The sequence below is a fragment of the Panthera uncia genome, assembly GCF_023721935.1.
Source record: "Panthera uncia isolate 11264 chromosome B2 unlocalized genomic scaffold, Puncia_PCG_1.0 HiC_scaffold_24, whole genome shotgun sequence".
Lineage (NCBI taxonomy): Eukaryota > Metazoa > Chordata > Mammalia > Carnivora > Felidae > Panthera > Panthera uncia.
The window spans coordinates 111,798,104-111,815,449 of NW_026057580.1; the positions used below are offsets into that span (position 1 = coordinate 111,798,104).

The following is a 17,346-nucleotide window of genomic DNA, read 5'->3' on the forward strand; positions in this document are numbered from 1 at the left end:
ACAGCGGCAACAACGGCAGCAATAATAGTGACAATGGCGGCAACGGCAACAGTAGGAACAGCAACAATAATAGGAGCCACAGCAGCAACAATAGTAACAACAGCAACAACAGCAGCAAGAGTAACTTTGGCAACAGCAGTAATAATAATGGCAAGAACAGCAGGAACAGCAGCAACGATAGTAACAATGGCAACAACAGGAACCACAGCAGCAACAATAGTAACAACAACAAGAACAAGAACCACAGCAGCAACAACAGTAACAGTAGTAACAATGGCAACAACAGCAGCCGTGACAGCAGCATCAGTAGTAGCAGCGGCAACACCAAGAACCACAGCAGCAATAATAGTAACAACAGCAACAACCACAGAGGCAACAATAGTGGCCACAACAATAATAGGAACCACAGCAACAACGATAGTAGCCGCAGGAACCACTGCAGCAACGGTAATAATGGCAACAGCAGCAGCGATGATAGCAACAATGGCAACAACAGGAACCACGGCAGCAACAATATTAACAGCAACAGCAACAACAACAATCATAGTAACAATGGCAACAACAGCAGCAGCAACAGTAGTGACAACAACAATAACAGGAACCACAGCAGCAACAACAGCAACAGTAGTAACAATGGCAACGACAGCCATGACAGCAGCATCAGTAGTAGCAGTGGCGACAACAGGAACCACAGCAGCAACAATATTAACGGCAACAGCAACAACAAGAGCAATAATAGTAACAACAGCAACAGCAGCAGCAGCAAGAGTAACTATGGCAGCAGCAGCAGTAATAATGGCAAGAACAACAAGAACGGCAGCAACGATAGGAACAATGGCAACGACCACGGAAGCAACAATAGTAGCAACAACAATAGGAACCACAGTGACAACAGCAGCAACAGGAACCACAGCAGCACCAACAGCAACAGTGGTAATAATGGTAACAAGAGCAGCATTGACAGCAGCATCAATTGTAACGGCGGCAACAACAGGAACCACAGCAGCAACAATACTAACACCAATGGCAGCAATAACAGTAACAATGACAGCACCCGCAGCAGCAGCAGTAGTAACAACAACAATAACAGGAACCACAGCAGCAACAATAGCAACAACAATGAAAACCACAACGTCAGCAATAGTAACAATGGCAACAGCAGCAGCAGCAAGAGTAACGATGGCAATGACAGTAGTAATAATGGCAAGAACAGCAACAACAGCAGCAACGATAGTAACAATGGCGACAACCACAGCAGCAACAATAGTAGCGACAGCAACAATGGGAACCACAGCGACAACAATAGTAACCGCAGGAACCTCTGCAGTAGCTGGAGTAACCACGGCAGCAACAGTAGCAACTGGAGCAACAATGGCAACAACAGCAGCCATGACAGCAGCATCAATAATAACAGTGGCAACAACAGGAACCACAGCAGCAACTATAGTAACAATGAGAACCTCAGCATCAGCAATATAAACAACAGCAACAACAGCAGCAAGAGTAACCACGGCAGCAGCGACAGTAACAATGGCAAGAACAGCAACAACAGCAGGGATGACAGTAACAGTGGCAACAACAGGAACCACAGCAGCAACGGCAGCAGCAACAATACTAACAACAACGATAGGAACCGCAGCAGCAACAATAGTAACGAGAACAGCAACCATAGCGGCAGCAATAGTAACCACAGCAACAAGAGCGACAACAGTAACCATAGCAACAACAACAGCAACAGTAGTGACAATGGCAACAGCAGCAGCAACAGCAGCAGCAACCGCAGCCACAATAGTAACCATGGCAACAACAGCAACAACAGCGACCACGGCAACAGCAGCAGGTACAGCAGCAGCAGCGGCACAGCTATGCCGACTGACTGGTGAGGAGCCCCAGCCCGCTCTGGACCCTCACTGCATTCTTCCGCTTGTGAGCCCGGCCGTCTGGGACCTGGGTGCCAGGACTAGCCTGGCTTTGTCACTTACTGGCCTCATGGACGAATCCTTCCATCTGTCTTGCCTTCATTTTTTTCAGTTGTCCAATGGGGCTAATAATAATAATAATAATACCTGTTCCATAGGGTTGGTGCCACGATTAAATGAGGCAACACACGGGAAGGGCTTGGAAAGCACTAGCTAAAAGCTCTGAGTAAACGTTAGCCACTGTTACCCAATTTTACAGGAAAGGAAACAAGTGTCAGGGATGAAATAAGGTGTATATTAGGAAATCCCTAGGGCCGTCTTTGTAACCAGGATGGGCTCAGGGCCCTCGGGAGCCCAGTGACTCGATGGGGGTGGAGGGAGTCCCGCCCTACCCTGTTCGTGCGCCTCTCCCGCAGTGTCTGGGACACCGGACCTGGGTCGGCTCTCCTGACGGAGGCAGCCTGCCTGCCCCCCAGGGCCAGCGTGGGGCGCCCCTACTCCCGGCCATCTACGCGTCCTGTGGGCGGCCCCTGCTTGTCTTTCCCCACAGGGGGGCCCTTTGCCCAGCCCTGCCTCGGCGTCCACATCCTCACTCCCTTGTGCAGCCCTCAAGCCTCACACAGGTCTGCCTTCCTTCTTCGAAAGGTGAGCCGGAGGACGTAATAGAGAAAGCAGAAAAGCGCAAACCTTCGCAGACGTATTTGTGGGTCACGTGAAGAGAAGGCGTGTAAAGCAACAGCAGGAATGATCTCCGCGATCCCCCTTTAGCCTGACGAACCGGCCTGACGAAAACGAAAGCCTCCTTCGAGGGGATGTGGATGTGTACGTCCCTGGGCTGAACTTCCCTGTCTCAACACCGTTCCGAATATATTTTAAAATTTGATCCCCAGTCAGTGATCTAGGTACATATTTACCTATTTTATAGAAGAGCCATGGAAACTTCTGTGAACGATATCGGTGGTTATTGGGCATCCACAAAGGGCCAGCCTCTTTACATGCATGTATCTCGTCACAAAAATCCAATGAGTAGAAACTGTTGTCCCCATTTACAGATGAAGACACTGAGGCTTAGAAGAGTTAAGGCCACACGGTAGGAAATGTCAAGACCTCGCCTATCAGACTCCACAGCCCCTGTCCTCCCCCACCACATATCCTTCCCACCTCTGGAGCTGGCTGGGAGAGCCTGGAGAAACCACAGTCGGAGATGCTCTAGAAGGAACTCAGCATGGGTCCCACAGCTATTTGGCGGGCACCCGCTCTGTGTGTGTGCCAGGTACTGTGCTAAGCTCTAGGGCTGTGGCAGTCAATGGGGTACGATCTGTCTTCAAGGGGACAGTCGTGTGCATGGGAAGCTTCACTGAGACGGGGGTAGAGAGGGGACAGTTGGTCTAGATCAGGGACCTCGACACAAATGTCTGCATGTACCAGGCAGAAGATACAAATGTAGCGGGCACAAGACAGTCGGGCCTGGTGGCACCGCGGCCTACGCCAGCGGGCGTGCCCTTCAAAATGCCGAGCTGTCTCTCAGCTCCGACGAATCATCGACAAGAGGAAATGCCTGCTCCATGTTACCAAATCCTCTGAATTTGTTTTCTGGAACAGATCCTGGGAATCCACTTTATGTGGAATTTCCCACTTAAAAAATACCCACGTGGGCCAAGCAAAGCACTCGAGACCCTAGTGTCCTGTTGGCTGCCAGTGTGTGACCTCTGCTGAATTCAAAGGCCTCTTCTAATGCTGGCCTTCAAGCTCGGGGGATAGCCTCCGACCACGGTGATTTCTTCTGCAGCAACATCTGCATAAGTACTGAACGTGTTAAAAAGGAACATCGTGGAGAATGGATAAAATCCTGTTCAGTTCTCGGCATCAGCGGGCCAAAACTGTACTACAAATAAAATGCGTAAGAACATCTAAGCACACTGCGTAAACAAACCTGTGGGGAGTGTGTCCTATGTTTATCTTTATTAGATTTTCTTGTTTGTTTTTTTTTAAGTTTATTTATTTTTCTTGAGAGAGATAGAGAGCGAGTAGGGGAGGGGCAGAGAGAGAGAGAGGGAGGCAGAAGCCCAAGTAGGCTCCGTGCTGTCGGCACAGAACCCGATGTGGGGCTTGAACTCACGAACCGTGAGATCGTGACCTGAGCCAAAATCAAGAGTCAGATGCTTAACCAACGGAGCCACCCAGGCGCCCCTCTTTATTAGGTTTTCTTAAGTTTACTTTTTGAATAGGTTCATGTGGTTCAAAATTCAGAAAGTACAAAAAGGTATGCGTTGAAAATCCCTCGCGGGGCTCCTGGGTGGCTCAGTTGGTTAAGTGCTCAATTCTTGGTTTCAGCTCGGGTCATGATCTCGTGGTTCATGAGTTCGAGCCCCGTGTCAGGCTGTGTTGACCGTGTGGAGCCTGCTTGGGATTCTCTCTCTCCCCTCTCTGTTCCTACCCTCTGCTCACACTCTCTCTCTCTCTCTCAGAATGGGTACATAAAAACTTAAAAAAAAAAAAAGAAAATCTCTCCCACCTACGTTCTCCGCCCACCAATTCCACAGATGGCCAATGTTACAGCTTTTCCATATTCTTTCAGAGATACAGTAAATACACATATATATGTATATGTATATAGATATTTAACACGGATATGTATTTATTCATTCTTTTTTTAAAATGTGTATTTATTTTTGAAAGAGAGAGAGACAGAGCATGAGAGGGGGAGAGGCAGAGAGAGAGGGAGACACAGAATCCGAAGCAGGTTCCGGGTGCTGAGCTGTCAGCACAGAGCCTGACGTGGGACTTGAACTCATGAACCGTGAGATCATGACCTGAGCCGACGTTGGACACTTAACCGACTGAGCCACCTGCGCGCCCCTATTTGTTCATTCTTTTTACAGAAATGGTAGAATATTTACTTTCTATATTTCCCTTTTTAAAATTAATAATATATCTGAGAGAACTTTCCTTACCAGTGCATGTAAAGCTGCCTCATTCTTTTTATTTTTATTTTTTTATTTTTTTTTAAATCTTTTAATCTTTATTTATTTTTGAGAGAGAGAGAGAGAGAGAGAGAGAGAGAGAAGCAGAGCTCCAGCGGGGGTGGAACAGAGAGAGAGGGAGACACAGAATCCGAAGCAGGCTCCAGGCTCCGAGGTGTCCGCACAGAGCCCGATGCAGGGCTTGAACTCACGAGCTGTGAGTTCATGACCTGAGCCGAAGTCAGACACCTAAACGACTGAGCCATCCAGGTGCCCCTGCCTCATTCTTTTTAATGGCTGCAGAGTATTTTATCGAATGACCTACCGTAATTTATATAATCAGTGGGCATTTAGGCTGTTTCCAATCTTTTCTTACATAAAACACGGTCTTAAATAGTAATCCTGTGCCCCCCTAATCTTGTACATATATGCTCCTAGAAGGGTGGAAATTTCCGGGTAAAAAGAAATGCACATTTTTGACACTATTGCCATCACAGAGAGTTCAGGTTTCTACTCCCACTGACAACACAGGGTGCCTTTTCCCCACGGTCCTTCCCAACATACGTTAACGAGCAGTTTAATCTTCGACAACCTCAGCTGTGAGTAGTGTGGTGTTCCTTTATACCTGTCTTACTATGGGAGATCTGAGCATATTTTCATACCTTTAAGAGCTGTTTTTCTTTTCTTTTCCCTGAACTACCTATTCAAGTCCTTAGCCCATTTTTTTTTTTCCTTTTGGGTGGTTCCTCTAATGGATTTGTCAGAGCCCTTTATATAGTGGGAAAACCAGCCCCTTGTCGAGGAGTAAATATTTTCTCCACATTTGTTATTATTATTTTTTAGATGATGTTGGTTTTTCAATGCAAAATTCTTTATTCAGAAAGGCACACTTACTGATCTTCTTTTCAAAGGGATCTGGATTTTTTGCCCTACTTACAGAGACCTTCCCCATTCTGAAAGTATCAGGGTATCTCCTAGCGTGTGTTCATTATTTTACTGTTTCTTTGTGTTTTGTTTTGTTTTGCTTTGCTTTGTTTTGTTTTTACTCTTCAGTCTTTGATTTTGTGTGACTCGATCTCAACGTACGGCATGAGCTACAAATTCAACCTCCTCTTTTTTTTCCACCTGGCCTCAGAACTGGCCCAGACACGCACGCACAGAGGAATTTCAGCTCCTTCCTTACCTCTGCATGTTCTCGGCTTCATCTATAGTCTCAGGCAAAGCCTTCCCTTTGGTCTCCGGAAGCAGCAACACCAGTACCCCAGCAACCAAGCCAATCACAGCTGAAGGTCAAACAGATGCAAATCACATTAAGAACTAAAATGCACAGGTTGGTTGTTTTTGCTGTTGGCCCGGAGCCTGACGTGGGGCTTGATCCCATGAACCGCGAGATCATGACCTGAGCTGAAATCAAGAGTCAGATGCTCAACCAACTAAACTCCTCAGGGGCCCCAAACATTCAGGTTTTATAATTAGAACTCCACTAATTTCTTCAAAAAACGTTTGTGTGTGATTTTCTATAGTTACGGGTTTCTTTGCTCTCTCTGACTGTCCTATAAATATTTTGCTGATTCCAAACTCCGTTGGATTGCAATTCCTTATAGGGAGATGAAATACTTAACATTTTGAGTCAAGGTTATTCTAGGCTAGAGAACATTGCCACGATATTAAGATACATGGGAGTTAGAAAATAACTCTGAAAAAAAAATCAACTCCGAGGAAAGGAAGAACATAACCCTGCCAACATAAAGCACTTAGTAATGAAAATGAGTCAGAAACTTGGACCACTGTGAGCAGAGGTAATGAATCATGTATTACTGTATCGCAGTATGAAAAAGTATAGCCAGGCCTATGCTTTTAGTTTTAATTCGGGGGGTTGATAGAGTCTTTTTGTCGTTCCTTTTTCCCTTGTCTCCAGCTCTAATTTTTTGCACACGCTAGGGGGTAACCGTAAACATTAGGGTGTTTATGCTTCCTTAAATCCCCGCTAACATTTTGGGATTCTAAGGTCACATTTTATGCTTTGCTACAGTAGAATGCAGGAAGTAGGTGGGGGTTCTTCGCTGGTTTGGAGTTTCAAAAAAACGGCACACTGGACTCCATTTTGACATCTTTGCAAAATGGCAGGAGTAGAGGCCACCACGGTTCAGGACGCCGGCTGTAGCTTCGGGTCCCTGGGCTCCACTTCGGAGCCTCCACTCACTGGTCTCAGAGCCCTGGGAAGTTCTGTTCTGAACCTCAGCCATGAAGTGGGGTGACATCTCCACATCACATGCTTGTTGTGTGACTCAAGTGGCTTCCTGCCTGTTAAGTGGCCGTGCCCGCCACAGCGTATGAACGAGGTAGCTCTCCCCTCGGAGTCTCACCAAACCATGAACGATTCACTTGGTTGTAACTCGTGCAAACAATAAACATATTCTGCGGGCTTTGATCCTCTGAAGTAAGTGAATTATGTAGAGAATATAATAGATGGCTCAAATTGTCATCCCTTTAGCATTTTATATTTGCAAAGATAGGCTTAATGAACCAGATTATTGCTTTAAAAAAAATTTTTTTTTTAAATTTATTTTTGAGCGGGGGGAATGAGAGAGAGAGGGAGTGAGAGAAAATCCCAAGCAGGCTCTAAACTGCCAGCACAGAGCCCGGTGTGGGGATCGAACTCACAAACCATGAGCTCGTGACCTGAACTGAAATCAAGAGTTGTGTGCTTAACCGACTGAGCCACCCAGGTGCCCAGAACCAAATTATTTCTTAAATCAGTTTTTTTTTTCAGTGCTCTTCCAATTGGGGTTTTCTCAGCTTTGGATGTGTTGATTTTCAGGCTTCTGGAGAACCGCTTCAGGCGATTTCAAGACCACAATTGACGCACCATTATTGTGTGCAAAAGAAACGCAAAGGAATAAAAATGTCAAAGTGTTAGTTTCGCTTCCCAATAAAAATGGGAGTTGTCTTCGAGTTTACTTGAAATGGTGAAATGCAGCTAAAATCCTTTATCTTTTCAAGGGGAAGGTGAATCCTGAGGGAGGGTTAACAGAGGCTCCTCTAGGTCTGGACCTTACGTTGCTCTGGTAAATGAAGTCTCTGTTCTTAACCCACAAATGTCTCGCTGACCCATAATCACTCACTGCCCACCTAAGGGAGGGGCCGAGATTGAGGCGGTTCCACCTTCCTCCCTGGAAGGAAGGAGTCCACAGGGGCTTCTGGGACTCCTCTAAGTTGGAAAGTAGGCTCCGTGCGGATCCCTCAACCGGTGTGGGGAGAGGAAGGCGCCTGGGGCATGTAGGCCCCATAGGTAAGTGGTACCAGCCACTCTGTGGCCAAATCATGCTTATCTCAGGGTAAAGAGCTCGTGTTCTCGCAACTTTGGCCATCTTGCTGTTATTACGTTGCAACATAGAAGACTTCTTTGGGTCTATTCCGAGGGGAAGTTCTATTAGCGGCGTGGAGCATTTGCTGGCAGATGCACAGCAGTGGAAAACCCCCCTCTCCCCTTCCCGAATCCCTTGAGAAGAGGAAGGAGCGGAGATGTTTGTGTGCAACAATGCGCAGCATTAGGGGAAAAGCCATTTGGGTGTTCGTCCAATGTGCGGAGGGTCTTGTCCTCCCTCCCTCCAGTTAAGTGAGTGTTGGAGGCCCATGGGGGAAAATGTTACATTTTTTGTCAGATTAAAAGTGGTTCCCAATGGATCTAAAAGAAGATGAAAATGAGTGCATTGAGGCCTCCTGGCTAACGTGAGAAGGTGAATGCTGTGTGCGTGAATCTGGACACCTCTCTGCGTGGTGCCCAGGAGAGGGTCGGTCTCACAGTCCCCAGCTGCGGGGAAGGGCAATGGCCATGAGTGAACGGAAGTGCCCAGGATTCCCAGAGCCCTTTGAAAGCCTGCAGACCTTCAACACTGGCCTCTGTGTGCGAATTGCTGATAATTAGATTTGTCTCTGTCACTTTCCAGGCTGCAGGCTGGTCGGGGAGGGGAGGGCTCAGCACTGGTGCATTCCTTCAGTGTTGGAAGGAAGCACTGAGCCAATCCTCCTTAACTCTAACTGCCCAAGGAATCCGAGGAAGGGGTGCCCGACACCAGCACACGTGCACCGTTAAGCCAACGCATTTCCTTAATGGTGGTCTTTGTTTCCCCTGGATTTTGAAAACACTCTTTGCAAAACCATAACTGCCTTTCTTTGAAGTAATGTAGCGAAGAGTTGTGTATCTTCTCACATGTGGCCACAGAGGAGGCAGAGTGAGCTCTTTGACAAGGAGACCCAAGGAGGGGTGGAAATCGGTGAGGAGAGTTAGGGGTTTTCTTCAGGCAAATGTCTTTCCATCTTACTCCCTCTTGAACTTTGTACCACAAAGGCCGTGAGTCCTAGTGGGTTCCCATGCCTGGGTCTTAGTAGCTACTAATAGTATTACCAATACTAGTCTTACTAACGCTAAGAGTAGTCCTAATTACTAGCTGTATTTAGTAGTTGCTGGTAGGCATGATACCTATTTTGAGATAGAAAAATGGCGGATGCTAGGAAAATAGGGTTTCATTCAAAGACATGTCTGAGGATCTCTTACCAAAAACCAGCAGTGGGAGCTCATGCCAGACGTCAGTGAGCCGGTAGACCAGGAACGGTGTGATAATGCCACCGATGTCGCACATGGAGGAGCAGACAAGGACACCGAGATTCCTGAAATGCAGGAAACGGATTGAACTTTTAGCTTCTCGCCGGATGGTAGTTATCTCCCACCGCCTCCACATAAATACTTCCCTACATCACTAAAATGTCTGTGAACTGGAAAAAAAAAATTCACATTATTATATGTGTGTGTTCACATTATTTTCAACACACACAAATGGTGTGATACACAGTTCCCTCCCTATTCTGTTGTGCTTATTTCATGTTAGCTTTTTTGAAGATTTTTAATGGGGGGGGTGATTTTACTCTTATCACCTGTCTTCTCTACGCTGTTCTGTGGTCCTGTGTGTGCTGTTTCTGACCACGCTCTCCCAGGGCCATTTGGTCATTGCTCTCTTGCAGTCAATACGCTGTATTTCACCCTAGCCATAAGTGTGAGATGTGGCCTCGTTACTGCCTTCACATGTTCCAATCTTCTCTTACCCGTGTTTTGGAAAGGAAGGCGTCCTCTGAAAAGGTGTCCCCCACTGGCACTTGTGGTAGGTCTAGCCAACAACCAAATGTCCCGACCACCCTCTTCGCGTTGAGGAAAAGCGTGCTAACCTGATGAATGTGGGGTACAGTTCTGCGTTGACCAGGCAAACCATTTCGTAGGCCATCGTAATCCCCATCCTACCCAAGCACGCGACTGTAACTCTTAGCCACTGCAGATCTGAGGGGCGAACACACACCAGTTACCCACGCTGCACTGGGTAGCGGCCTCCAAACCCTGGTCTGCAAACAGTGCCCCAGAGGCATGCAAAGGGAAAGTCCGCATTCCAGAATGGATTGAGAACGCAAAATGCTTCTTCTATAAACTCCAAGTCTTGAGCAAGATTCCCCACATCTGTTAGTTTTAACTTGGACACAGTTCTAACAGTCTCTTTAGACCCCAGTCATGAATGATGACAGAATTATACCAGTTTTCAAAGCTGGGCCAACTCTAGTCTATAGAGGTCGCCCACAAGGAACGGTAAAATATGGGAATATTTTAAGTAATTGCTAATAACTGAAGGATGCAAACAAAGCTCCTAGTTGCTAAGAGGATTCTATCGTAAAGGTTCTCACTCTCCTTCATTGAGAACGTATTTTAAAAAGAAGGAAAGGAACTGAATAAGTGTTCATTTGTTGCATTTACCTAAACTTCCTTATTTGTTCTGCAGAATGATGCAGGGAGGCCAAGGGAGTTGTCTAGATAGTGTCTGGGAAACACTAAAATAAGACTTTAACCCTGGGCCTGCTCTACCCCTGCAAAGCCCATGTTTTCTTTTCTGGGCCAGGCCAATGGTCTGTAGCATGAGTCCCCTTAGCCTTTCTTGTTCTAGTACATTAGAGAACAATCAGATGTGATTGTATTATGTCAGGCAACCTTTGGGTACAATTGTTCTTAAAGACAGGGTAGCTATATGGTTTGCTCAGGGAGGTCCCAGATACTGTGTTCACTCTTTCCAAATTGATTTGGATGACAAATTACATAGTCCTACTCTCAGAAGGCTATGACCTCCTTCTTCTCAGGGCCTTAGAAGACAAGACCCCAGCTTGGCCTGACACTTACCATCAGGGATAAAAACCGAGGCTAGGCAGGCTACCCCTGCCACCATATTTGATGCAGCCCATGGATAGCGGCGACCTAAACGGTCAATGGTGAGGATGATGAGGAGGGCAGCTGGAAACTCCACCAGGGCAGAGTAGAAGAAATCCAAGTAGAAATTGCTCCCTGCAAGGCCCATGTGCATGATGAGGCCCTGATAGAGAACAGAGCTCGTGAACCTGAGCAAAGAGGAGAGCTCACGTCAAGTCAAGCACCAAAAGCAAATCATCGAGAAGGAGCGGCTTCTGGAAATGAGAGTGGATTGTGGGTCACCTTTCTTTGTCATCTTAGTGCTATTCCCTCTCTTCCACTGCTTTTGCATCATCTGACCCACTGTGGTGGCTGGTTGTGGCCCCAGAACCAGGAAAGCAGAAGAAATTAAGATAGCATTCCCTGGCCAAACTGAAAGGCAAGAAGAAATTTCTTTCTAGAGTGATTTATTTGGTAAAACTGTATCAGTTTATTAGTGGTTGTTAATTATTATCTCTTTGTGGTTTTCTGATGGAATCGGGATCAAAAGGCTTGGCTACTTAATTCAAATTTTAGGAGACCAGAGACCCAAATGGGTACCAAATTCCCAAATGGATACGGCCTCACTTCTTGAGGATTTCTCTTCTGACACCATCCAGATAGCATTTTGACGATGTTTTTTTTGCTTTGTTTTGTCGACTGAAAGTGTTTGTTATCTGTAATGGAAACTAGGAAGACCCCTGGCAAGAGGCACAATTATTCAGAAAAGGAAAGAAGGCTAACGAAGCCACATTTCACTGCTTCGTGTTACGCGCAGTACTGTAAAGGGTGCCAGATTAATTCCTGGTGAGCCTTGTTTCTGCCAGTGGTCACAAATCTCCGTTTGGCCGGTGTCAGTCCAATCACACTGAAAGGAAAGTTCACTGGACTAAGGAAGGCTTGGTGCAGGGTGAGGGCTCAGAGCTCCAGGAGAAGCCTGCAGACAGTGAAAACAATCACGCTTCAGCCACGGATTGTGGAGTTAGTGGATTACTCTTTGTGGCTTGTTCTCATTCGTAAGTTTATTTTTTTCTCCAATAGACAAGAAAAGGAAAAGACCCTTCCCTTGCTAGCCCTGTACGATAAGGAGAGATCTACACTCATCATAAATATAGAACCAGGAGTTGTCCATTTTGGCTAAATACCGGAATCATCTGGAGAATGTTAAAATATCGGTGCCTTGGACCTTCCCTCAGCCAATTAAATCAGTATTTTCAGGGGGGCAGTGTGGGGAGTCTGGGCTTGGTATTTTATAACCTCCCAGGAGATTCTAAGGCAATGCCGAAGTTGAGAACGTGCTTATCTATGCTTTGGGACTGTAAGCCGATTTCAACCTCTGCCCCCCCAAAAAATGATACCAGGAAAGCCTGCAATAAGTGAGTCCCCTCACCATCCACGGTCAATACCGATACTGGAACTAGGCTATGTAACGGTGCTCTTGGTCCCTCCCTTAATGTGGATGATGGGGCTTTAAAAAAATGTGGCGAGGTTTTGAAGTGAAAAACATTCCTTACCAGTTGTACATCAGGATCAAAGTGTGTTTCCTGATCTGAGGGGTTCTGACCAAATCAAGAAATGAAGGATTCACCTTCTCATCAGCTTCCTCATCAGGTCTGAGGCTCTAGGAATAGAAATCGTAGGAACAGCTTTGTGTGGTTACAGACAGTGTCCCTGTATGTATGGAAACCGATTTGACAATAAATCTCATATGTCAAAAAAAAAAAAAAAAAAAAAAAGACAGTGTCCCTGTGTAGTACAGGGAATCACAACAGTAGGTGACACTTTCTGGGGGCTCATAGTGAGCCTTTCATATGTACTAGCTCGGTTAATCTGGACTATCCTGGAAGTTAGTGTCTACCTTTTTTCACCCCTTTCACAGAAGAGGAAGCTGGGATTTGGGGGAGTTGGGTAACTCATGTGCCTCTGTCAAGGGGCCCTTGGAGGTAAAGCACAGGGGGGCAGGAGGAGGCCTGGCTCAGTGGCCCTATGGGCTGAGGGCATGGGGCGCCCTCTCTGCAGGACCGGCTGGGACCCCGCAGTCAGGAAGCTCTGCTCTGGGACCCTTGCACTGGGAGCAGCTCTTTATCGCCTAGAGCTTGTTAGAATGAAAGACCTGGGCCCCCATCCAGACAGACTGAATCGGAATCTGCATTTCCACAAGGTCCCCAGGTGCACCCTGTGCACAAGTATTAATGCTCCAGAAGCTCGGCTTTAGAAGAAAATAGTAGGTGGTGGAGTTGAGACCCAGTCTCCAGGGTTTTAGGAAGCAGAATGTTCGCAAAAACCACTCCTTCCGAAAGCAACACTGGACGGGTGCTAAAAGCCCGAGGACAAGAGGAAGAACCTCCAGCGGACTTACCGCTCTTCCGTGAACCTGAACTTTGGCCAGAGTGACTCACGTGCTTTAATCCCTGACCAATTTCTGAAATGGCCTAAAACTTAATCAGTGCTTGGCTGGTCATCAGCGGAAAAGACTGTCTACCCAACCACCAGAAACCAGAGAAGAAGTGAAAAAAAAAAAAAAAAAAGGCTCTCAGGGGGGCCCAGGTGACTCAATCAGTTAAGCGTCTGACTCTTGATTTTGGCTGAGATCATGGTCTCATGGTTCATGAGTTTGAGCCCCGCGACAGGTTCTGCGAGACAGCACGGAACCTGCTTGTGATTCTCTCTCTCCCTCTCTCTCTGCCCCTCCCTCACACACTCTCAAAATAATACATAAAGAAACTTAAAAAAAAAAAAAAAGCCTCTGAGTCCCCAAATGCTCAACTCTAAAGTCATATAAATCGCAAATGCTTACAGGGAACCTAGCTTAGATCCTCACACAGAGATGATTTACTCTTATTTTGACAGTTTTCCAATCAGCTTGATTTTCTCTGTTCTATCCCACCAGATAAAAAGGCTTAAGTTAAAGGTGATGAGGTCTCCTAGAGGCAAAACACGAAATGCAGAGAAAATGGGCACCCCAGCCGCTTGTTTGTTTGTTTGTTTTTTTCCAGAGGGCAGGAGAGTGCTCACGATGTTTTGGGACAATTTCTATCCAAAATGTTTAAAATTCTAAGAAATTATTTGTGTTTGAAGACTGTTGCCTCTGTGAGCCCCTCCCCCCTCCCCGATCTGGTAAGGAAGACATTGGGTAGTTGGGTACAAGTGGCCCACACAGCCTTGGGTGACACATGATAGAAACTCCTCATTTGCCTTTCAGTGATTTTCAGTTTCCTTTTCCTTTTCTGCTTTGGATCTATTTAGAATCCAATACATTACCGGGGACCATGAATCCGAGTACCACGGAAACATCCTGTTGCATATGGTGGGCCCCTTCTATGACTCCCCATTGAGAACACACCGCTTTACCAGATTCTCCTTCGTCACCGTTCCATCATTTGATAGTTCAGCGGCTGGCTCACCTGAAGGGAGGTTGGCAGAGATTTTCCATTTTTCTTTGCGATGTGCTTAATGATCCTCATGGCTTTAGCATTTTTGTTCTGGGAGATCAGCCACCTTGGAGACTCAGGGATGCACCTAGGGAATAGCATAAGTGTTATCAGAGCTGTTCAGTGGGGGATGGGTGGAGGTCTTACTGAACCTTCTTCCCGCAGTGGTCACAGTCAAGTGTCTGCAAGTGAGGTTGGGTTGGATCTACAAAGGAAATAAAACCGTGCAGGGGTGGCACAGCAAAGGAAATCAACAAAAACAGAAAGCAGCCTACTGAATGGGAGAAAGCATTTGCAAATCATGTGCCAGGTTAAGAGGTTTATACCCCAAATATATAAAGAACTCATACAACTCAGTAGCAAAAAACCAAAAAATCTGATTTGGAAAATGGGCAGAGGATCCTAATAGACATTTTTCCAGAGAAGACATACAAATGGCCAACAGGTACATGAAAAGATGCTCAACATCACTCATCACCAGGGAAATAGAAATCAAAACCACGAGGGGATATCACTTCACATCTGTTAGGACGGCTAGTCTCAAAAAGACAAGCAATAAACACTGACAAGGGTGTGGAGAAAGGGAAACCCTTATGCACTGTTGGTAGGAACATAAACTGGAGCAGCCACTATGGAAAAGAGTGTGGAGTTCCTCAAAACATTAAAAATAGAAAGCACAACATGGTCTAGCCATTCCACTTCTGGGTATTTATTAGAAGGAAACAAAAATACTAATTCAAAAAGATATATGCACTCCTGTGTTTACTTCAGCAAGTCATGGAAACACCCTAAGTGCCCGGGGATGGATGAATGAATGGCTGAAGAAGATGTGGTGTATATTACACAATGAAATAGTATTCAGCCATAAATAAGAATGAAGTCTTGCCATCTGACAACATGGGTGGGCCTAGAAGGTATTACGCTAAGTGAAATAAGTCAGAGAAAGACAAACACCACATGATCTCACTTATATGTAGAATCCAAAACAAACAGACCGAGCTCATAGATACAGAGCACAGATGGGTGGTTGCTGGCGGAGGAAGTGGACAACATGGGGGCAGGGGGTCAGAAGGCACAAACTTCCAGTTACAAAACAATTAGAAGCCCTGAGAATGCGACGTATGGTGCGGTGACCACAGTTAATAGAACTGTATTGCGTATTTGAAAGTTGCTGAGACAAGCAGTCTTCAAAGTTCTCTCACAAGAAAAGAATTTTTTAAAATTTTGCAGAGGCTACATGGGTTTTTCCTCCCTCACACGCTGACTTGTGTTCAGCCTGGTGCAGGAGACTTTTGGGGCATCCTCTTCAGGGTCCCCGGTGGTCAACCGGATGCCCAGGCAGCCCTGTGCTAGAGGGAGGAGAGGCGGGTCAGCTGGGCTTTGCAAGTGCTGAGATCTGCCGGGTATGGGGACAGCAGAATGCAGTTCCCTCACGGGGGAAACCAAGTATTTTACGTATATTATTCTGAGAGCTGATTTCTCAAAGGAAGGAGGTAAGAGTTTGAGATAAGATGGTAACAGAGCTTAAAAGCCAGATTGCTGGATCTGGCAGGACACGGGGTGGGCGGCCCTGTACCTCCTGGAGCAGGACTCTAGCCACCTGGATCTGTGTTTGGAGAGTATTCTTGGAGTAGCTGGTTCAGGGTCGATGGGAGGAAGAGGGACTGGCAGGAAGGAGGTACAAGGACCGCCCTGGTGGGAGTTCTGGCATAGAGTCCGGAAGGCCCCATGTCGGGGCCTCACCCTGGGGGAGAAAGTTGCTCTGAGAGGGCCCAAAAGGAACTCGGGATGGATGTTTGTGGGAGTGCCATGGAGAGAGGAATCAAATCCAATTCCTCAGTTAAGGCTCGACATCAGGAACAGAAATGTGGTGCTCGGCGGCGGCCAATCCACAGCTCACGGTGAGCATCCTTTCTGCCGTGATGCCGTAGCATGATTTTCCTAGATCACATTTGACGCACAGGTTCAGCCCAGTCGCTCACACCCCAAGAAGCGGAGTCAGCCGAGCCAGGTGTCAAGCGAGCTGAAGGGTCAAGGAGGACCTGGGAGCCACGTCAGAGAAGACAGGAACCAGAAATGGCTAGCCTCCCAGTGGAAAGTCTGGATGGATCCTCGGAGGCATATCCAGATAGGTACAGAGCTGCCCGGTAGAATAGAAATTAATTTTTTGAAGCTCTCAGTGCAGAATTAGGAACCCTGGGTAAACATGCCGGGAAGGTAAATTCCGGGTCAATGAGAAGTCTCTTGAAGAAGAGCTTTGGGTTCTGCAGTGAAGTCTCTTGCTTGATGACAGAGTAAGAGCGAGAACAGTTTTCAAGCAGAGGCTGAATAATGATCCTCTGGGGGCATTGCTCTGGGGCTCCAGCCCTGGACAGGAAGCTGTGCCAGAGGGCTTCTAATGTCACCTCACCTCTAAGAGCTGACAGCTACCGGGACACACATGCCAGTCTCACCATGTCAGGTGAACAGCTGATCCCAGCAAGCAGTGAAACGTGAAGGTTACAGAGACATGAGAGAAATGCCACTGGGCAGGGGACAGGGCCCCCCACTGGCCTTGGTCAGCCTGCATGGAGTCCCTCCTCTGGTGACCATCGCATCCCCTCCGCCCCTGTAGCCCACCCCCCACCCCTTCTAGCCATGGCACCGCCTCTGTCTTCTGTCCTGGCTCCTTGTCCTCAGCTAGGCTTTCAGAATTTAGTATATTTTTTTTGTGTTCTGCCCCATTCGCTTCCTCTCCAGGCTCTGCTCCTTTCCTCTGAGGAAGTGCCTCTATC

The 17,346-nt window shown here is 46.9% G+C and overlaps 1 protein-coding gene across 1 annotated transcript in view; it reads right to left on the reverse strand.

The window, feature by feature from the left end:
• SLC22A2 (solute carrier family 22 member 2) overlaps window positions 1-17,346 on the reverse strand; it is a 29,793-nt gene that overhangs the window by 813 nt on the left and 11,634 nt on the right. Inside the window, exons 5-10 of the mRNA XM_049654539.1 lie at window positions 14,546-14,660; window positions 12,656-12,762; window positions 11,097-11,311; window positions 10,106-10,214; window positions 9,441-9,553; window positions 6,066-6,165 (exon numbers count right to left, since the gene is read on the reverse strand). Of these exons, the coding sequence (XP_049510496.1) occupies window positions 6,066-6,165; window positions 9,441-9,553; window positions 10,106-10,214; window positions 11,097-11,311; window positions 12,656-12,762; window positions 14,546-14,660 (759 nt within the window). The remainder of the gene's footprint in view (window positions 1-6,065; window positions 6,166-9,440; window positions 9,554-10,105; window positions 10,215-11,096; window positions 11,312-12,655; window positions 12,763-14,545; window positions 14,661-17,346) is intronic.